The 22455-nt window shown below is 37.2% G+C and overlaps 2 protein-coding genes across 4 annotated transcripts; one reads left to right on the top strand and one right to left on the bottom strand.

Moving 5' to 3' along the window:
• Nucleotides 1-935: 935 nt before the first annotated feature.
• Nucleotides 936-7769, top strand: LOC123756759 (uncharacterized). Of its 2 annotated transcripts, none has more exons than XM_045740063.2 (6): nucleotides 936-1695; nucleotides 3333-3604; nucleotides 4759-4909; nucleotides 5580-5743; nucleotides 6237-6463; nucleotides 6964-7769. In XM_045740063.2, the coding sequence occupies exons 1-6, from the start codon at nucleotides 1578-1580 to the stop codon at nucleotides 7040-7042; spliced, it is 1011 nt and encodes a 336-aa protein (XP_045596019.1). In that variant the 5' UTR covers nucleotides 936-1577; the 3' UTR covers nucleotides 7043-7769. The 2 variants fall into 2 exon arrangements, with proteins under 2 accessions (XP_045596019.1, XP_045596018.1); XM_045740062.2 differs by having other exon boundaries at nucleotides 4756-4909.
• A 3854-nt stretch (nucleotides 7770-11623) lies between these two features.
• Nucleotides 11624-21730, bottom strand: Rfk (Riboflavin kinase). 2 transcript variants are annotated; one of them, XM_045740065.2, is made up of 4 exons: nucleotides 21546-21730; nucleotides 19584-19735; nucleotides 14369-14471; nucleotides 11624-13885 (listed from the first exon to the last, which is right to left on the bottom strand). In XM_045740065.2, the coding sequence occupies exons 1-4, from the start codon at nucleotides 21637-21639 to the stop codon at nucleotides 13680-13682; spliced, it is 555 nt and encodes a 184-aa protein (XP_045596021.1). In that variant the 5' UTR covers nucleotides 21640-21730; the 3' UTR covers nucleotides 11624-13679. The 2 variants fall into 2 exon arrangements, with proteins under 2 accessions (XP_045596021.1, XP_045596020.1); XM_045740064.2 differs by having other exon boundaries at nucleotides 14369-14489; nucleotides 21546-21729.
• Nucleotides 21731-22455: the final 725 nt, after the last annotated feature.

The following is a 22455-nucleotide window of genomic DNA, read 5'->3' as shown; positions in this document are numbered from 1 at the left end:
ACTTCATGCAAATCCAAGTCTTTCAGCTTAACGAAAAACACACGAACCCAAGCAACCCTCCTACCCTTACGAGTGGGATGCATAGAAAACGAGACTATTTTTGAGCCGTAACTCTATTGAAGATCAATATTGTTCAAAATGGATAACCTAAGCAGGATGTATGAGATTTATGATTTGAGAGACAACAATGGCACTTTCCTGCACCGTGGGAGAGTACCCACCACTTTCAAAATTTAATCACTCCCTTTCCATTATTAAGGCAATACAGACTGTATTTTCCTTGATAACACGAAAACGTTCGGAATTCTCGTTTCATTTTTCTAGTGGATACTTACGCATAACTGTATCAAGTGTTTTTTTTGTAATTATTCTTGCATGAAGAGCATATATGGGCTAATTCATCAATCATATTTACCGTGCATTCAGTGGCCAATGAGGAATGGGATCAGAGGAAGATAGATTATTCTGACTTCGTCATTGATAATGTTATTGTGGTTTCCTTTAGACACAAGCTCGTCACAGTTGTGTCTTGAAGAGGAGTTAAGTTATTTTGTTAATAATACAACGTGTAGAGATGTTATGGAGAGTTTCTCGTTCCACGTCTCTGAATGGATGACGTAGTTATTACATGATCATTATTAACACAATTCACAATATTTCATTAAAAAACTGTCCCCTACATATATTTAATTTAGAAGTAAGAAATAAAATATATATATATAAATATATATATATATATATATTTATACTTGTATAAATATATACATATTTGTATTCTTATCTGTCATTGTAACGACAACTAGCCGCGGTTCAGTCAAAGATCTCATGATGTCATCCAGGAAGCCCGTTCGGGTGCCCCATTGGCCACAAGAGTATGACGTCATAAAATTCGTGCAGACCAGGCCTGTGATTGGTAGTTGTCAAGTCGAGCGTTTGGCGGGAAACTGAGACGGCGTGGGGGTCTAGGCGTCTGCTGCAGGTCGCTTTGTTTACATTCGTATTTTCCCTATTTTGTGCCTCGTTTACGATTTGTAGCACCGCGTCTAATGACCAGTGTAAGGAGAAAGGGGTGCAAGATGTCCTGAGACGGTGGTCGGGCGGTGGTGAGTGAAAGGTGAGCGGTTAAGGCCGCTGTATTCAACAAGTTGGTCCGTGGGCGGAGAGGAAGAGCAAGTGCGCGCCATCTGTCTCGCGGCGACAGCATTCGACGAGGTTTAAATATCCTGTTGAGAGTGATACCTGTAGCGGACACCAGTCCCCCAGCATCCACCAGTGTAATTGGTTGTGGCTTTCCGTCATCCCCCCTATCCGTCCCGGCACAAGTATTAGCCCACCGTGCCCAATAACTCGTTTTAAATAGCTGCACCTCAGCCAGTTGAGCGTTTAAAGGTCCAGCCAGCCAGCCAGCTGCACGGGAGGTCAAGACCATCCACGGTGGAAGGTCAAGGTCTACACCAGCCACAGCAGAAGATCCGGACAATCCACGGGGGGACAGGTTATCGCTAGCAGTTGGGGGGAAAAAAACTCCCCCATAGGTGATCCACAGGAGAAAAGATCCCAAGCCTCCAGGCTCAGACATGGCCGAGGGCATGGTAGTGGTAGGGGCCGGAGGGGAACCTGTGGCCCACCGGACCCGGGGTGCCCTGGAGGAGATCCCCAGACCTGCCTCCATCACCCTCCGCCACACCCAGCTAGGTAAGTCTCGGGAGCCACACTACCTCCCTCCCCCCCTCACGTGTCACTCGTTTGAGTTTCCTGTGCAAGAAGTGATTTATTTACTCAGAGCTTTTAAAGCTGCAGTATGTTGTAAAAAAAAAAAATGTGCTAAAATGATAAATGGAGGACCTTTGACAAGCCATTGTCTTCCTGTCCTCATTGAGGGCTCTAGTACTCTCAACAAGGGCCCTCGGGTAAATTGAGGTAAATTCATAGCTACTCTTTAACACAGACCTATTCTAACAAAAATAAAGAGTTTTGTTTTATGTGTGCGATGTCACAGACACCTGACATCATTTGCATTTGGGGATCTACGACTGTGATAGTGCACGAGTGTCACCTTAATGATTATTGCATTTGCTATGTGGTTTGTAAATCCTGACATATAGGATGTTTGTTTGGGCCTACTCACTTTTTGGTTCTCTTTTACTCAAATCTGTGAATTTACATCCCTGTGGCAGGGGCCAGGATTCAGCAAGCATTTACACAACTTACAAACCTGTACAGCTTTCTTCAATCTTTGGTGGCTTTGTTTACATTTATTGATTTGGAGATGTTGTTCATAGTTTTGCAGGCCAGACACTGACAATGGGCCAATTGTGCTACAGGTATTATCTGGTGATATTGTTCATTACTTACAATGCACCTTCCTAGGTAAGCTAAACCTATTTATATATTTACTTTGTCTCTTACACTTCTCTTGTCTCTACACACTTGTCTCCTGCACTTCACCCCCTGCTTATAGGTGGCAACCCTCTGACGTACCCAAAAAAAAAAACATGGAGCCATTGGCCCATTAGCTCCTAGCCAGGCATGGGGTAGGAGTTGCCGTGAAGATATTTTTACATACTGTACTGTATGTCAATACTGTATCTGTTTTTTTTATTAATAATATTATGTATCAGAGATTGGACATCGGAATGGTCAAATATATTTGTGTCACTAATACCGTATATGCGCCATATTATATTCTTAGCATGATAAAATAGAGTTTTGCTGTTATTAAAATGTACAGTACTGTACTTGTATACACACTTTCTATATAACTACATACAATATCTACAATGAGAAAATCAGTAGAAGCCATAACAGAATTCCAAAATGCCCAACAAAAAATTGTCACATGCGTTTGAAGGATTAAGCCACATAAATGTAAGATCTCTGTTAGGTCTTCCTTTTCTTAACTCCTGAGTTATCACCACAGTTGGTGTTGGGAAAGTAGCACAATTTGAATGCAAATTCATTCAGTTTATGTACCTGAAATGACCATGTTTCCTTGAGAGAAATTTACTTTGATTGCCTACGTAATTTGCTCACATAAAACTCGCTTGAATTATTGGTCTGACACTTATCTGTTGTATTTAGATTGCGGGCAGTCTGCATTCATTACGTGAAGTGCTTCTACTGCCAGGATAGATAGAGCACATGTGTTACCTGCAAATACCAGGCCAAAATAGTGGTGTGAGGTTTAATGTGGCAGGTTTTGTTTCTAAATTTTGTTATTCATTTGATTTCTAGTATCATTACTACCATTTTTCACTTGAAGGCTCATACTGTTCATGTTAACTTCCAAGAGATTATGTATTGTGTAATAAGTGCTATATTGTACCCCACAGGCAACTTGGACAACTGGTCAGCAACAATCAATCTGCCGTCTTCGTTTCTTTCTCCGACGCCCTCGCCAGATGAACTTATCATTCGAGGGCGTGGGAGAAGATCACTTCCCTTGGAATGGTCTCCAATTCCAATAGAGAGTCCTATTAAGAGATCAGAAAAAACTCCAATCAAGAGGTCTCCTGGGAAGGGTATGATTGTTCTACGGTCATCCCCAAGGAAAAGGCTGCAGTTAAATGATACTCCACCAAAAGACTTGATGGAACACCGACGGGTAGGCCTGTTATAAATCATGTTTTTCATTTTTTTTTTTTTGTGACTTGTCTAAAGTGTGTGTATCAAACACAAAATACAGCAGCCTTATTTGTAAATAGCTTTATGAGTAACCATTGAAAAATACTTAAAAGTGTGTGTTCATTGCAAAATTGGTTGAGGAACAGCAGATTCAAGATATTTTGGGGTTGTGCACCTGATCCACTATTTAGAAAACAGTACAGTATATAGTGAATAAATAAATATGTATTGTAGATTCCTCCTGAATATTTGAGTATTTTTTTCTACCATCCAAGATTTTTTTTATATACTCTGTAACCTTTAATAAAGTATACTTTATTTTAATTTGTTACATTACATTACAGCTTACAGAATGCATATACTCTATATGGCAATCACTGTTCAAAAACCTCATCCAGCTCCACAGAGGTGGAGTGTGTGCCTAAGATACAGTGGGCATTTTCACCCTGGCTTACACCATTGAGGTGCTGGAGCAGGAACAAACATGGTCACTCTTGGGTCTCGGGTTTGCCTAACGAGTTCCTTTCCCACCTCCTTCGGGAACTTAAGTGCATAGTTACCCCAGGTGTGCAGGGTCTCCGAGTGTATTGGCATGAACTTGTAACAATCATTCAAGTTACTATACTGTACAGTACTTGTTTTCTGGGTCTCTGAAACTGACAGTTCCACCACAGCAAAACGAATTCCTAAAGCTCGGTGGTACAGGCGGGAGCACAGGGAGGGATTGGGAAGAGCCATCAGGAAATCCCCAGCATTGAGAGGTTGGCATAACAAGAAATCATGCTATATCCACTTCAGAAACTGCTGCTACCATAGTTAAGGCAATGTTCTCCATGATGGTGGCCATCCCAGTTGGTCTGTTTGCAGTCATTAGAAGTTAGTTGGGGTGAAGGGCCTGCAAGTCATGTCCTCTTGGTTAACTCCTTCAGTGAATTTGGGTAAATGAATCTCACTGGAGTTTCTTAAGTACTCTGGTGGATCTCCCACTAATATACTCACAGCACTGGTACATAAACACACAATGCACATTTTATGTTTACTTAACTGAACAGAAAATAACATACAGTACACAGGTATGGTGATGATGTCCAGGGTTATTCAACTTGACTTCCAGTTTTTTCTTTGATGCAGAAGATGATGCAGATGTCTCCTATTGTGAAGAAATGCCGTAGCTTGACTGTATCTCCCATGCAATCCCCACCAGAAGTGGCCATTAAGGGACTGTCAAAGAATCAGTTGGTTGAGGTTCTCAATCGCGTTTTGACAAAACATCCAGAGCTTAAAGGTAAATGTCCTGATAAACTTCATTTGAAGTGTCAAGTTACATTAATATATAGTATGACCTTCACCAAATTATATGCTCTCACTTTCTGCCAGATTCATATTGCTGAAATATCATTTAATATATATATATATATATATATACAGTATATTTATTTTTATGAGCATTACAAGTAGAGTTGAAGGTATTGCTGTAAGTTTGTGAAAAGAGAACCTTACACATATAGGCTAGAAATGTGCACGACTCCTAGATGGTAGATTGTAACTTGTTCGACTGTATTGTCATAAATTCTTATTCTTTTAAAAGGTATATGCAAAACTGAAATTAGATTAGAAATGAGCAATTTAGTGTTGATGAAGTAAAAATGAGGAAATTTGTGTCTTTCCATTGAAAGATGCGTGGCTTAAAACTGCATTATAATGTAGATTTATGGAGTGGCAGTTTGTTAAATTTTTATAGCTCTGTGAGAGGTAGCAAAATTTACTTTAAGTACCGTTCATAATTATGAGTAATATAACCATAATTGTGACAAATAATATGCTATAAAAGTTGATCAAAGTTTTATGGGTTTTTATTACTAATTATAATAATGCAATGTGTGTGTAAGCGTGTATGTGGGAGTGATTAAGATCAATAATGAGGATAAAGTTAAGAATGCCTGGTGGTTTTGCAGATGAAATATCAAACATCTTGCCACAGCCTGACTTAAAGCAGATGGAGGAGAAGCTCAACTTTCAGAAGAAGTGCATATTCAAGGCTCTCCCGATTTCACGTCTTGCATCCAGGACAGACTCGCCGGCCTACAACAAAGCTGCACCTCATCTCGCCAACTTCAAGGTTGGTCTTCATGCTAGGCAGCTATGTTAGATTCAGCACTTTACGGTGTCTGAGAAAATCTGGCCTTATGGCTCGGCCTCCTAGATGTTGTATCTGTTGGGCATAGACATTCTAATGCTGTTATGTATGCTTTTGAACTTGTGGATAGAGGTAGCTTTCGTGACAGTTTTACTTCAAGCGCTACGAGAACAGTGTAACCCAGGCCTCGGTTATTCTCATTAATAGAAAATTTATACTGATAAAAATCTAAACAGTCAAGTTAGGACATGAGCCACATGTATTTCAAACTATTATTCACAAGGCAATGAAAGTAAAAAGTATGACTATGTAATAGGAATTTTATTGTTCCTTTGAATGTTCAGTACTTTCTGAACATTATATATTATACATTGATAGTATTGATATTAATACATTTCACATTGATATTATACACTTTGTGTATAATATACATTTTTTCTTGTATGTAAAATACTGTATACTTGTTTTCATACAGAAAATTATTGAGGAACAGTGCAACCAGCTAATGGAAGCTGAGCAGTGGGTGAGTGTTGTGGACTACACCCTCCTGGCATGGTCTTATGTACGGGCCACTCCAATTTGGGACTCCAACCAACACAACAATTGCCGCCGATCGAGTTTCAAAATTCTTGCTCGACACTGCCTCCAGGGACTTAAAGAAGTGCACTGGAGTCCAGAACAGCTGGAAAGTCTTTTGAAGAAGTAAGTTACTGATCTTGAATAAATATGCAAGTTTATGTTGTATTATTGTGTTTGGGTATTCCCAGAATGAATCCATGTTTTTCATAGTAAAGGTCCTGCTGTTTTCTTGGAATTAAAGTATTCACAGTCGAGGGCATGTCAATATTTCGTACTGAAACAGTAGGAATCTCTTTAAATGCCCCCACTAGGGATTTCTCAATCTGGCCTAGTTTTTTTTTTTTTTTTTTTTTTTTTTTTTCTTCTGTCTCTTTTTAGTGGCCTGGTTATTGAACTATTCAGTCATCACAGTTTGAAAATGTTTTGAGTATGTTAGGGCATGTTAATTTAACAACTAAAAAAAAAATGATGAAAAGATTAGTTTTGTTATTTTGTCAAAAACTACTACTGTTGCTTGTAACCCTTTCCACCACCGGCCACAGGATGGGTATGGGGCTCATAATATAGAAATGACAAAACGTTGCCCTTGGAAAGTGTAAAATGATATTTTCTCTCCATTTCAGATTAGAGCAGTGTGCTTCAGACCACGAGGAAATGTTACACTGCATAGAGCACGTGCGAACTGTCCAGAGCAATCTCTGATGAGTTAAAAGAATATCTGAAACTAATATTTATTTTGCTAAATTTGCAGGCGCATTGATGTGGGTAAAGGAAAAAGAGGGTAAGATAACTAACTCTCGGTAAGAGTTATGCCCTCTTTTATTTTTATTTTCATTTTTTTAAAGCTGTTTACTTATGGACAAATAATCATTAGTTTTCTATAAACATTTTCCTATTGGTAACCAAATAACAGGAACAGAGTAGTGTCAGTTATAACACTTGGTTGTTAAACTTGCTGATGCAGAGTCTGTGATCTTTCACCAAATGTTTGATTTTAGGTTTAGGGTAAATCGTTTGTTTGCGTGATGGCAGCGCGTGGTTTTGCTCGAGGTAAGAATATGTTTGATGCGTCTGGTGTTTGTAAAGAGGAATTTATGCCCTGCATAATGCTATAATATTCAGCATATGGAAATTCTTCCAGGATAATTTTTAGTTTTAAGCCTCCCCCCCCCCCCATATGTTTTTATTTATTGAGTGTAGATTTGTCTAATCAGCAAAAGGTCATTGAAGGCTTTCTGATTTTGTTGCTTAGAATGATTTACTGTACGGCAACGAAGGTTGTGTGCTATTTTTAGTGATCGCTTCGTCTACAAAGTTATAAGTTGTTGATATACTTTGCAGGAAGTTGGGAGAGGACTTAGTGTCTCCATCCCAGTAATGATTAATCTTTTGGAAGAATTTTCAATTGCAAGTGTTAAAAAAATAAAAATTCTAATAAAAATGATTCAAACTTTTAAATTACACGGATTAAAAACAGTTGAGAGCTCATAAAGCTTTCCTGTAATGTGCCATTTTTGGATACATTGCCACAGCCCGTCATAAATATTATATCCATTCTTTTATTACAGTTTTGAAATGGGGGTGGGGTTGCAGGTCAATAATTTTAACAACTAATTTTTTTTTTTTTTTTTAACTTGGATGTCAAATATTTATCATAAAATTTTTATAAATCATTTTTTACTTTTTAACAGTTGATTGTCAATACATACATATTCAATTTGCTTAATTTGCATACTAATAAATACATCTTGGTAATATTTGCTTTCACAATTTCTGTGTTACTCTCTGCTATCTTATTTTCTCCTCCAGAGAATCTGTGTATTGTATTCATATGCAATATTTGTATATGATTATACAATCATTGCCCTCTCATTTGAACATGTTGGGGTCGAGCTTGTATAAAAATCCAAACTTCTCATTCACTTAGGCACATCTGGATGAATAATTCTGTTCTTACCAACAGTTTTGTCTGCTCTGGCAAATGAACACATCCACAAGGGCCGTGCTGAGGGGTTCGAACCCCCTCATCACGGCCCTTGTGGTTGTGTTTATTTGATGCATCACGCTATTGTGATTTGTGTGAGTGTATTATGGCAAAGCTCGTAGTTTTCCAGTGGGTGAATTTGATGCAATGAGGTCTAAATGTATCGCTTTTGGTAGTGGTAAAGTATAAAATAAAATGAGGTTAGGATTACTTTTTTTTTTCTTTACCACTGCTTACCTTTTGTGAGCATTGCAGACAACACAGCACTTAATGATCTAAGTTTTCTGCATTAGTGGGAATTATACAAGTTTCCTCTTCACTGGACTGCTAGTTGAAGCTTAGATCGACACAGTCCATGTGTTTTGTGCCAGTGTATTCCATTTTTTTATTATTATTATTATAAAATCTGGAGATTGTATAGCATGTCATGTGCCGTTGGGCAGCATAGCTGAACAATTTTTTTTAGGCCTTTCCCACAATTTGTCCATAGGAATAACTGCATGTTATTCCTGTGTGCTTTATTATGAAATTGATGATTGTATACTATTGACAGTTTTTTGTTTGTAATATTTTCCATAGTTCCTTAGAGCTTGCACTTCCAGCTTGGGTTGGAAATGCACCCTATTTGTCTAAGACTCAAGTACAGAAGTGTATATTCAGTTTCAGTCCTTTGGGAATTAATAAATGTGTCCTTTACCTTGTCAAAGTACAAAATTTACTTGTATTATGGATTTAGTACTAATACATTGCCTTGTGCATGAAGTCCATTCTTTAACATTTTTTGTAAATTTTGCCATTTGTGCTCATTACTAATATATAATTGGGATGGTATTTTAATCATCTAATTAGCTATGATTACAAATTTCCTCAAAATGCAGCAAGCCTTATCAAACTTCATCACACCATTCATTGAAGGAAATGTATTAGTAGATGTTGATACTTGGGATTTTAATTGCCACAATAAGGATTGAGGCATCAGACACGCTGTCCAATACAGTTATTGCGTTCGTCTCCAAACAGGCCTCGTTCACCACACACACATTGTAGGTGTGTGTTGCACGACAACGTAAGGCAATTGTTCTGATCAAATCGCATGCTAAACCTTTTACTCGCCGCATACCCTGAGATGTACAAACTTAAATTATAAAATGAATAGAGTATAATTGAATCTATATACGTAGATGTGAATATGCTTGTGTGTATTTGGAAACACCTGCCTTCTCTGTTTGAGAAATGGTTTCATTTTTAGTTAAGAGAGAAAATTCAACTTTGAAATAATTTTATAAGTTCATAATATAATTATAATGGTTTTTATTTGTTGGGGAAAAAAAATGATTAAGCAGCAAGTAATATTTAAGCTTCTCAAGTAGTAGTAAGAGGTTAATGCTAGTTTCTGCTGCATTAAAATTTGCCATGATTTTAAGTCTTGTAATTTTGAGTTACTGAGAGTGTAGCCACTTGTAATATTACGTGAAGAGTCGGTGAAGCAAGCTTTTTTATTTGGGTGTGATTACATTACAGTAAAAGTTAAGAGTTTCATTCTTGCTATTATTCAATAATGGAATTCTCATTGTGCCAGGTCCACTGGGAACAATAGTGAACGTGGTTGCTGAAGTGCCTTGTATTAGGGTGATAAATAATTTGTGCGTTCAACGTTTTATTTAAGAATTGAAATAGTTTGTATGGTAAAATTATTAATTTTTTTAAGTGAAATAAACGAGCATTGCTTCTGTAAGTTACTCTGTTTTTGGCTGTTTTATACTTGTAGTGAAAGGTTATCCTTAAATATACTATGCAGTGTGTAAAATATTATATATGTATATATAAATATGTATGTATATATAATGTATATTATATAATACATACCCATGTATACATACTGTGTACACGCATTCTGAATTGTATCTAGTTTTCAAATAAAACCTTAAATAATTGATTAATTTTATTACAAATTATATATATGTGAGGCTTGCCAGGTTGAGCAGTGCACAAATAATGTAATATATAATTATCAGATATCTGTATGGAAAAGGAAAACTAATATGAAAGCCAAATTAATATTCTGACCATATCACAGGCACAACAGTGACAAGGCAAGGAGGCTGCTGTGTGGGTTTTCCAGACAGTCGAGTGTGGTTTCTGCACTCCAATGATGGGCCATTGTGTAATGGATATACTTGCCTTGTGTCACGAGAATCTTGTATGGGTCCTTGGATCCACCTTGCAGCGGAGGGTTTTTATCGAGCTTGAATTCTGATGAATGGACGAGTATCTAAGCTGGAGCTCCAGCATGGAGGGGAAGCTTTTGCGCCAATATAGTCATACTGGGCATTTTATCTGTGGATTACACTTGGCCTGGACTTGAGCCTGGATATAAATAGAAGCTGCTTCGTATGGGGTCAATAGGCTTTCTGCAGGTACCTTCATTCTTATGTTCCTCAATGCCCTGGTATTTGGAGTCTATTGCAGGGGTGCAATATTAGGATATGAATATAAAATTGCCATTTTGTTATTAATTCTTTTGATTGTTTATAATGGGTGCATACAGTAAAGAAATAAGAACTGCCAATGTAAATGTACCAAACATGTCACAGAATGTTAGTGTGCATGGCACGAGTGAGCAAGATGCTGTAAAGACTCCCATGGGTATAATGAGGGATACAGGTACAGTATTGGTTATACAATGGTACCATATAAAGATTTAAGAGACAGCTGGTTACATGAGGCCACAAAGTAGGGATCACTGCCACACACGTGGCAGGGAATCTTGAGATGATTTCAGGGCTTAATGTCCCCACGGCCCAGTCCTCGACCAGGCCTCCACCCCCAGGAAGCAGCCCATGACAGCTGACTAACTCCCAGGTACCTATTTGCTGCTAGATAACAGGGGGCATCAGAGTGAAAGAAACTGCCCATTGTTTCTCGCCGGCACCCGGGACCACAGGATTAAGTGTCCAGTGTTCTGTCCGCTAAAAGGTGGTAGTGGTAGTCAGATGTCAAGAGCTATTTTGCCAGTAGAGTATCCCTCCTTTTAGGAGGAAAAACTGATCTTCCAGAGGCCCAATTCAACGGCCTGCTTGTCTGCCACAAGAGTCGGAAAGAAAAGTGGCAATTTCCAAGAATAAGATTCTGATCAAAATACCACAGTAAAATAGTTTCTACTAGGATGCAGAGCCAATGCTTTTGCCCGAACATTATCTACTTGAATTCCTGCAGCCTGTGTTTCGTTTCGCTATACATTACAAGATATATTTCGTTTGGCTATACATTACGGATAAATTAGGACAATAAATAATATGGGTATCAAAATATTTATTATCAATTTAAGAATTACATTTTTTTAATGGACATTGTATTGCCTATATATTATTTCTGTCCATTGTTCAAGAAACTTATCACAATATCAAGGCAAAGCTACCATATAAAACTTCTCTACCGACACCTGAATGAAGCAATTGATCGACCAATGCTATCACTGTACCACATGATATTATAGAAGTACTGTAATTCCCCGATTTAAATTTTAACAAGAGCTTTGGAATAAACTATAAAATGCATCAAACACCAATTGGCAATAGATAATGTACCGTGCGTCCCAAGTCTACTCGTTTAGTGCCGATAAGCATCCATGCGTGCACTGGCTAAGTACAGTAGTTTAATTGTGTATTTAAAACCAAAGTTGCAATCATGCATTAAGATCAATACTGTACTGTATATTGTAATGAGAATATCAACGGAAACTAGAATGCTATAATCATCTAGAGCTTGCACAATTTATTCTAAAAAAAAAAAGCCTTTGACAGCCATCACCGTACAAAGGTAGTTACTACCTATGACAGCCATATTTTAATAGAGGCCAATTTGACAAAAGACATTTTGGAACAGTCATTTCTAAACAAAATAATTTGTATGAAAAATATACATCACATGGCCCATGAAATAAAAGAAGTCAAGGCCATTTAATTTGCCTCCAATGCACTGTAAATTCATGGCTTTCAAACATTTAAACAAGCCACATCACAGCATTTTTGTAATATAGACAGTATGAAATTGGTTTTAAAGCCCAGAGGCATGAGCAGGTTGCCCCTGCAAGGGCAACTGTACTTATCCTTACAGCATCTGTACCGCCATTTCTGTAAATCAAGTGGATTGTGCATGCAGCCTAGTGTGTATGTGTTCCTCTCAAGTATTAACATACTTTATATTGCCCTTGGAAGCTGTGTAAATGCATGTTTATGAAGATCTGCAATTAAAAGGCATTAAATAAAACCCAAATCCAATCCGTGTACATTACAATACTTTCACTAACCCATAAAATGGCTATCACTATCTATGATTATGCCCTGTGCTGTAATTGCCAAATGCTATTTTTGTTATAAATTTTGCCAAGTACTTTTTGTTATGTGCACCAAAATAATAGGATTTAATTAGCTGGCCATTTAAGGGTTAAACAAGACGTTCATATATTTTTCCATCAGCATTACAAAAATATAAGCCTATATATACATGTACTTTCCTGGACTTTGATAATACTGTACTACTTAAATTATAATGTACATCATAAAAATTGAGATTGTTAAAATTGCATTAAACATACACATTCAGAAAACAATACTTTCACCCAAAATCAGCTATATCCCTTCACATACATGTATACGGTTTGGTCCTCCAACCTTAAACCATTGCAAAATATCATATGACATGCATAACATGAGGGTTTTAAATTCTAAAACCTACTGCAATAGCGGTCTCTAGTACAAGCTGCAAAACCACGATAAACTATATATTTTTTTTTTAATTAATGAGGACTGCACATGACATTGCAATTATAATACACCTCAAGAACCTTTAAGTGGCAATACTTAGTCCTCAAACTCTCAAGTTCACCACTATGTTTTTTTTTTTTTTGAGGAATTAAGTCATTGATGGACTAATACAACATTGTTGCGTCGAATTTGCAGTTATCGTCGTCCAACAGTAATTTAAACTAAATTGTTATGCCTTAACATTTTGTGAGAGTATTTGATAAATTGGCAAATCTCCAACTTGTAAAATAATTAAAACTTTAATATTCATCCTATTTATTAAACAAAAATAAAAAACTGAGTAAATTTTCTGTCCAGTTAAATTCTTATACAGAGTAAATCCATTCACATTCTGCATCTGGTTTAAAAGTTTATTCGGATTTGCTATTCTCATTGCATTTAGAATTTTTGGAATTGTGGTATACATTAAAATAAATGGCAAATCATAATGTAGGAATAAAAAATAAAAGTCAAAGCGATATGTCACTTATCAAAACCATACAGTACCAATAATTTGGCTGTATGCTAAAAGACTACATGAAACAAAATCTCAACTAATTGAGGTTCCATTATTACTTTCGTCATCATGCCCATTGCTGATGCCATTCGAGATTACTCCATTACTTAGAGAACCATTGCACCGAGGGTCAGATTTCCCAGTGAAAAATGCATGCTGTCTATAGTGCAGATTTTCTGGCAGAGTTAACTGCTTGTCCGATTCGGAAATATCATTGCGGATGGCGGTTATAAGTTCATCTGAAATAGTGAAAAGCAGACATCAATAGCTGAAGCAAGCTGTAGCTATCTACAGAGTAGAATAAATACACAATAGCAAAAATGAAAGTGTGCAAATAAACACAAGTTAGATATGGAACCTAAGATGGACATACTATATGTTTTACAAGGCATTGTACTTTAAAAGCAAACAAGCTATTGAAGAAAATTCTTGGGGAAAAGTAAGCCAAAATAACGACAAGCAACGAGAACAAAAAGTAACATTAAATGACGCAAGTATTTATGTTCATGTCAGATTTTTTATTTGTAACTGTACAACTTATTAAATGAATGAAAATTACGAACTCGGTAAATCAATTCATATAAATAGCTACAATATACCTGTAGTTTAACTTGTCCAAATGATAAAAATCAGTCTGCACTGCAATTTAAGTATTTCACGGGTACAAACTGGCAAAAACTCGGGCAGGTAGCAGCAAAATATCACCAAACCTCTAAACCCACCTAAAGAACTGAAGTTCTTCTCTGGCCTGATGTATCCCAACATCACAACCCTCAGTTCAGATCCATAGAAGTCTTCATTAAATACGTGCATGATGTGCGTTTCCTGAAAGAGATAAGTTTCCTGTAATGCGTGCACATGGGTGCGCACGCACACGAGTATTAGTAAGCAGTTAATATAAGCCAATTCAATCTGCCATGCATTAAGGTATCTAGCTACTAAGGAGTACATTAATGAATGATGATTATTATAAATTAATCTTATGCTGAATACTGTTACAGTACTGATTTTTTATCCTATTTCTATACAGAAAACTTAAAATACTGTATTGCAATTTTTAAATATTTAATTTATTCATCAACATTCATATGCAGCATTTAAAAAGCAAAGCATTAAAGATGGCAGAGAAAAAATGATTTAGACACATCAATACTGAAATAAGGATTAAGAAAACACAATAGTAATTCCATGCATGCAAAGCCGAATAATTTGTTAACATTGGCTGCAATGTTACCAGAAAAACAAGGGAAGAACATTTATTAATAAATGCTTGTCCCTTGTTTTTCAGGTCTAATGATTAATCAAGTTCTCAGTTCAAGTATTTTGCTTCACTACTGAATATCAAACAATGCCAGTATTGTAAACAAAAAAATAATAATAATACGTAGAAGCAATTTAAAGAAATGGAACCTTTATAAATATTAAGCCGCAGGTTACAACAACTATTTAACTATCACTACCAGCTTTCAATGATGAAGTGTTCTCTGCAAAGCACTTACAAGAGAGTTGTAAGTGCTTCAGTTGGAATGAATATAATGTACTTGTCTGATCAAATTTGCCATGCAACAAGTGAATGTTCCCTAACTACCCCAAGGACTCTTCCCCCATGCTTGATTGTACTAATCAGCACATACTTAGTCAAATGTACCAGAAACTTGTTCTAGCCATGCATTATATTAATCTAGGGGAAAAAAATAAGTGTCATAATGCTGAATCAATGTCGATTCAACTTTATTCCGACAGTTTACCTGCAGAGACCCACTCTTCTTCAACACTTGTCATGTACTCTGTCTTTCAATAATTATATTCTGCAATATCAAGCACATTCAGTATACTGTACAGTACATGTATGATGGCAATCATACGAGTATTTAGGGAAAAAAAATCAAAATTCCATGGGGGATGACTGGGGGGTGGGGGTTTTAACTCCCTTTGTGAGTAACTGTGACAGGTGCTTTTATCCACCTGGCCAATGCAGTCTACAGTGGTTGACGCACGCATCACCGTCGGTCAAATTAAGGTCAGCTCTAGATGACTGAATGCACAGCCTAACCTTTTGCTAGGGACTCCTAACTGCCAATACTTGCAGACAATGCAAAACTAACAAGCACAGTATTAATTGAGGAAGACCTTGGCAATCTACAAGAGTTGGTAGACAAATGGCACTATTTCAACACTAGGAAGTTTAAAGGTATTGAAAGGAAGGAAGGTAAAGAGGCAAGAACAGAGAAGAAAGCTACACAAAACTAAACGACTACAGGTATCAAATCAAGAAACTTTTGAAACGGACAATACCATAACTGGCAATCTGTAAGTGGGATAACAGCACCAGCACATGGGGAGCTAGAAATATAAGAAAATGTTCAAAAAAGCAAAACCAAGGACCCTCTTAAAACTATTCAGTACTGCAACTCACAATGTAGCTCCTCTATCTTCCTTGATGCTTCCAAAATGTTTGTCAAAGTTAAACATGCTAAACTTTAAAGTACTGCTTAATAGACAAGTCCTGTCATTTCTAGATATCTATATATTTCTTATCAGGTATGCAAATTAGCTGTATTATGGAGTAATGTCCTCTCTGAATATTTCTCACTAAAAAATGAAGTCAAATATGAAGCGGTTTATAGTCCTATATTATTTGCTGTCTACCTTCATCCATTGTTGAAAATGCAAAGAGCCAGTCGAGCTAGCTGTTGCATAGGCAGCACTAAAGCCAATTTTTTCCATTATGCTGATGATCTAATTCTACTCGCACCAATTGGAGACATGGAAACCTTGATAGAACATGCGATATATATGGTGCAAAATATAACCCTACTTTCAATCCAGCCAAACCTGCTGTAGTTCTCTAACTCAACATTCATTTTATATTGATCCTAAATTAAAATTACAGTACTAGGCATAAGGAATTCCATTTATCTGGTAAGTATTAAAGGATCAAAGTTCCTTAGTACTCTGTATTAGTTGACTGGTCTCCTCCCAAGTCAAATAGCCTAATTATTAAAGTTCTAGGAGTGGAGGCAGCCACTCCTAGAACTTTGTTTTGTGAGTAACCTTATCCTCCATCTGGCCTGTAGTAATTGTAAAGATATTTTCAACATCTTGGTTATTTCTCCCCCACTTCCTTCCATAACCGGGTTGAGCATTTTCTACTGTGAGGGTGGACTCTTCCCAGTTCTTTAAGGTTATCTCAATGCAATTATTACAGCCCATGGGTTACAAGTTATAGCAACCATTACAGAGTGTTACCACAATCATTACAATGGTAGCAGCAGTGTTTATGACAAATGTTATAGGCGACATCAGTATCATTACAATGGTGACTTCTCAATTTGTTACACTGTTTAGCTTTATCAGGGCCACTTTATACCCATCTGCCAGCTGCAGTGTTTGGGTATGTATCACCGAGGCAAGACCACCCTCTTTCCACACACTGAGTTTACCATAATATGCTCGAGGGCCACAATCTATTAGCCTGGACAGGACACAGGAAGCTGATTACTTGTCAAAGGTCCCCCCCCTCCCCCCACTTATTCCTTATTAAATGTATATGATACAATGACAAATACAAGAATTTAAATACAGTAAAATTAAGGAAAGAACAGGTGATGGCAACCAATTCACCTCCCCAAGGTCAGATCAGGCCAGTTTATACATGGCTCAAGTTACATGCCTGCACATTCCCAGACTGTACACTTGTGTTAATACATTATGGATGGGTGGTAGGAAATCAATAATGAGGTAGCGTTGGCTGCATAGCAGCACGGAGCCAACATGACAGTTCTATCCCATGAGAGTAGCTGTGAAAAAGTACCATTCATTCAATTTGGGGAAATGTTATAGTATATATTTTTAATATTTAAATTATTAAAACATTTGGTACTACCATTTTGCAATTAATGCCAAATACTAGTAATTACTATTACCCCTACCATCTTTGTCTCTTCTATGGACACTTGGTCACATACATACATGTGACTTTTATATATAACTTCTGTAATATTTATCTATAAACAGGCAGCATAAAACGGGTATATTAATAGTAATGTAGAGAGTACTTGCCACGCGTGAAAAACTAAAAACTGAAGGGGGACTGGCATTAATGTTGCTTGAATATCGAATATGTTACCATAAATTAAGTGTGGTAACCAAAATTCTCAGTGGACTCCTGGTAAACCAAATTATTTGGGTTGAAAGAAACCACATTTCTGGATGAAGAGCAATGGAGAATAAGAGTGATACGAGTGATGGGGTAATTTCATTTTTTTTTAAATTTAAAAAGGCACATCAATTTCCATTGCGACTATCTGTTCATGGGCTCAACGTTCCCAGAAGTCTTACTCAACACTTCTACAGTACAGAAATAGTTTTAAAAACCATACTAAATTATTCTGTACAATTTTGGGAATAATGACAAATGGACAAAATAGTTCAGTTGCATTTTTTTTTAACGTTAATGCGGTTCTTATTACCGACAACGACTTAAACAATCCATGTATCCTCAGTGGCACTACTTACTGCAAGGCATTTTAGTTTTGCAGGCTTGTTTTGGCACTTTTTTCAGATATGGCAGGCATTAAAAAACTGAACTTTGGATCAATAGTACTTTTCGATACTTTAAGAACCGCTGTATGATAAATCTACCTTATACCTGTAAAAAAAAAAAAATTACATGCTCTTTATTAATGTATAAAGTGTTTCCCAACTAAATGATACCCATCTAAGACTGCAAAAATATATTATTCAATACAATTTACAGACCACATTTATCTCTCGACATTCTACTAAATAAAGTATTGTACATTTTTCTTCCTCTATAGAGTTTAACAGCTTCAGTCTTATATAATTACAGTATAATAAATTAAATGTTACTATATAAACTATCCTTAGGCAAATGCTAAAGAACCTGTTTATAGAATCTAATCACATCTCTCAACTTCAAGCAAGTTCTAAAGCTCCATTCTTTTACATATTGTATATGCAAAAAAAAAAAAAAAAGCTCAATGTACCCCAGCGGGAAATGGCACCTCTATCATGACTCGTGAAATTCAATGATTCAACTATTCTGAACCTTATGTTCCAGCTCATAAGGTTGTTTTGTGTTCTAGCAAAGAAAAAAAACTACACTTCCAGCCTCAAAGCCCATGACGTGGCTATTACAGTAATCGCAGACTTCCCGGATGACCTCCGAGTGAAAATATCCATGGAGTGACTTTGCACTTCTCAGGTGCACTTAGTGTATGGACAAGCGATGAGAAAAAAAAAAAGCTACTACAATTTACTTTTTTTTAAGGTAGGATGAACAACAAATAGTATGTGATCAGTAACTGCAAGCTAAACTTTAGTTCTTGTTAGCACCCGTTCTCTTCCTCTCTAATACTGCAAATTATACAATATACTCTATATAGTATCGTGTCCCAGTATTAAGCTACAGTGCAATGTTGTGTAGAGCCACTTGCACACCTGCTAAGAAACCATTCTTGTGTTGTCACTCACATTCCATTCAGAACAAAATGAACAAGCACTTTATATTTTAATGATATCAAACATTCTATCTTCTACAAAGTGCTGTATTTACTGTATTCTCAATATTTTAGGCAAGAATATGTGGCTCATTTTTGGCAGACCAACTACATATATACTGAATTGTTGACCCAGAAAAAATTTCTCACAAAATGTTGAACAAGAGAAGACCTAATAAAGTTTTATTTGACAGCCAAAAGGTGGCATATTTATAATTATTGATCATAAAATAATGACAATCAACCTTGGTGTTCTTGGTTTTGCCCCATTAAATTATTGCATTTCTCAATAGGTTCCTTCTTCATAGGTACAAACTGCACGAGTTTGTACTGTACGGCCAACACTCAAAGTCTGAGACTTTCAGTCTACATACTGCCAGAAAATATATTAAATTTTACTCTCATTAATACTTACCATTGATTTTTTCTTGTTATTATAGTAAGGATTCCAGCCAATACTCATGACCATCTTGCAGGTGGGGCCATCCTCAACTTTTGCCCATCCGTAATATATTCCTGTCGTGACCTCTTCTGGGAGTTGCTCAACAACGTGTTGAGGAAAGTTTGCTGGAAAGTACAAGATACAATCAAATAAAGAAATTATTTATGACATTTAAAAATGGTTCTTCTATTCCATCTTCAGACTTAGACTAGCCTCAAGACCATACAAGCATGAAAAAAAAAAAAAATAATGTATACCTTTAAAGTTCTGATTGTAGTCAATACAGATTTTAATATCGATCTCTGCCAACATGATAGAAAAGTTGCTAGCTTCCTCTACAGTATGGATTCCTTTAAGCCAAAATGCCCACGATCACTAAACTCCCCGAGAATTACCGAGACTATGCCTCCACCTTTGGCCACATTTCCATTACTATGATGCTTACACTAACCTCAGTAATAATCATTGATGGTACTATTGACCACTATCCTACATTTACTGTAACAAACTTTATCAAACCACTGTTAGAAACTATGAAGATTAGTTTTAGAAATATGTTCACCATTTCTATCCTGCACGGGGTTCAAACCTGGGATCCTCGATTGCAAGTCAAGAACATAGACCTTTGTTTGCAAAAATACACATGTACCATAAAGGCTGGATGACTGTTTAATTATAGCACAAGAAAGGTAAATCTAGTTAAACGTTTCTGCTCCCAGTGAATTATAGTACCGTACTTAACAACAAGGGTTTCTGCTACAAGAGAAAAGACTGTACTGACAACTGCTTGCACCACACCTAATCTAAACAAAGCCAATTAATAATATATTTAACCCATCCTATTCTTCCTTATAAAGGAAGTAAAACAAATTAAATGCATGTTTTATGCAGCATAGCAAACCTATGTTACTTCAAACAGCCACCTTGGTGTTTGTATACAATGTTATGCTTATACAAATTAATAATAATTTTGATTTAAAAGAAGATACATTTGGGTTGGTGAGATTACACAAGATTGGTATTTTTACATTCTTGCAGTCAATAACATGCATTGCATTTTGGGCAGGTCCTTAATCTAACATATCAGGTAAGATGAAAAGGCACATTGTAGCAAGGTGTTATATCAACATAGAATACAGGTACAACTACAATGTAAATTGACAAGAGGTGATTACACTAGTGATAATGTATGTCTTAAGTACAGTGTACCAATATTGGAGAAGTGGGTAGTACAAGATACAGTGTGAGTTTGAAGCACAAGACAGGAAACTATGAGGATGAAAGCAGATACTTTTTGAATTTTACTTCTGAATAAGGCATAGGTTTGACAATTTGTTAATTAATCAGGGAGTGAGTTCCATAGATTGGGTCCTTTTATGTGCATGAAATGTTTGCACTGATTTAGTTTGACTCTGGGGATATCAAAGATATATTTACTTCTGCTGTGATACTCATGGGTTCTATTACACTTATCAAGGAAAAGTTCCAGATCAAGATTAGCATTTACATTAAGATTAATGACCGGATTCAATCGCATTACATGCACAAGGGACACAAATCCAAATGCCTAAACTTCCAATAAAGCAATACAACAGCTGTGGCATTTCCTCCCCAGCCTAACCCAGTCAGAGTGACGCAAACCTTTCCGGGAAATTTCTCGTCGAACGTTATCAGTGACGCAATATAACACCCTCATGGGTGCCGGCTGGGGGCACATACCCCTTCACGTCCTCCACATACCCATACCCAACAATTACCAAAAAGGCTTTTTTGGGGGCCCTGGTCAATCCGTTGTACTAATGGTTACCACTACGGTCACTCTGGCTGAGGTATACTGGGAAGAAATCGTAAACTTTCACCCAAGAAGCCCGTGAGTACATCTTGGTAAGGGTCGGTCAGCCACCGGATTGAAGGGGGTTCCACCTTGACACTCACCTGTAGGGATCCCCAGCTCCTTAGACCCTCGGCCGAAACCCTTAACGACGGTGCCGACGGCGAAGTGCGGCAGTCCTCTCCTCAGGGCGGCCATCTCTGCACTGGAGTATACCTCAGGGAGGTGTGTGTGTGTGTGTGTGTGTGTATACCGCCCAGCTGGTGTACCGTCGTCTGCTGCAGGGTTGCCAGATACAAATTCCTGAAAGTAGCGAGCTGACGGTCTAAAAGTAGCGAATTTGTAATAAGAGTAGCCCAATTTTTTGTTTAGTGACTGATACGGGTTTCAAAGTAATATATTTTGATATATAGAGTATACTACACGATGTTAATTGTTTTATTATTATTATTTCTGCACACACACACATATATATATATATTTTTTTTTTTTAACCTAAAAGGGGTACCACCTCAGGTGCAAGTGTAGGGCCTCGGAGAAGAAAATAGAGAGTACCCAGAGAAGACCTTGTGGATCCTCACTGAACACTTTTATATTTTCTTCGCCTACCACCCCTATTCTTTTAGTATGTGTGTATATATATCTAACTTTATTTTAAAATTTCATTACACAAAGAGGGTAATGCACAACTTGAAGCCCAAGTGATACCCAGGAACCCGACCAGCTGTGTAACCGGAGCCCGACCAGTTGCGTAACCGGACCCCGACCAGTTGTGTAACCGAACCCCGACCAGTTGTGTAACCGGACCCCGACCAGTTGTGTAACCGGACCACGATCAGTTGTGTAACCAGACCCCAACCAGTTGTGTAACTAAACCCCGATCAGTTGTGTAATGCAGACCCCGACCAGTTGTGTAACCCAGACCCCGACCAGTTGTGTAACTGGACCCCGACCATTTGTGTAACCGTAAGGCTAGCATGAATGAATCGAACAACATCCGAAGCACAAACATAC

Source organism: Procambarus clarkii, chromosome 26, assembly GCF_040958095.1.
Source record: "Procambarus clarkii isolate CNS0578487 chromosome 26, FALCON_Pclarkii_2.0, whole genome shotgun sequence".
In the NCBI taxonomy this organism is placed as follows: Eukaryota; Metazoa; Arthropoda; class Malacostraca; order Decapoda; family Cambaridae; genus Procambarus; species Procambarus clarkii.
This window is presented reverse-complemented; position numbering and strand designations above follow the sequence as displayed.

What these genes read in the sequence shown, in the direction of transcription:
- LOC123756759 (XM_045740062.2), top strand. Translation starts at nt 1,578, where the DNA reads ATGGCCGAGGGCATGGTAGTGGTAGGGGCCGGAGGGGAACCTGTGGCC. An exon ending in CCTCCGCCACACCCAGCTAG is followed by an intron (nt 1,696 to 3,332) that starts GTAAGTCTCGGG and finishes TGTACCCCACAG; the next exon opens with GCAACTTGGACAACTGGTCA. An exon ending in CTGGAAAGTCTTTTGAAGAA is followed by an intron (nt 6,464 to 6,963) that starts GTAAGTTACTGA and finishes TCTCCATTTCAG; the next exon opens with ATTAGAGCAGTGTGCTTCAG.
- Rfk (XM_045740064.2), bottom strand. Translation starts at nt 21,639, where the DNA reads ATGGCCGCCCTGAGGAGAGGACTGCCGCACTTCGCCGTCGGCACCGTC. An exon ending in GGAGCTGGGGATCCCTACAG is followed by an intron (nt 19,736 to 21,545) that starts GTGAGTGTCAAG and finishes TGTACTTTCCAG; the next exon opens with CAAACTTTCCTCAACACGTT. An exon ending in GAAGAACTTCAGTTCTTTAG is followed by an intron (nt 13,886 to 14,368) that starts GTGGGTTTAGAG and finishes TCACTATTTCAG; the next exon opens with ATGAACTTATAACCGCCATC.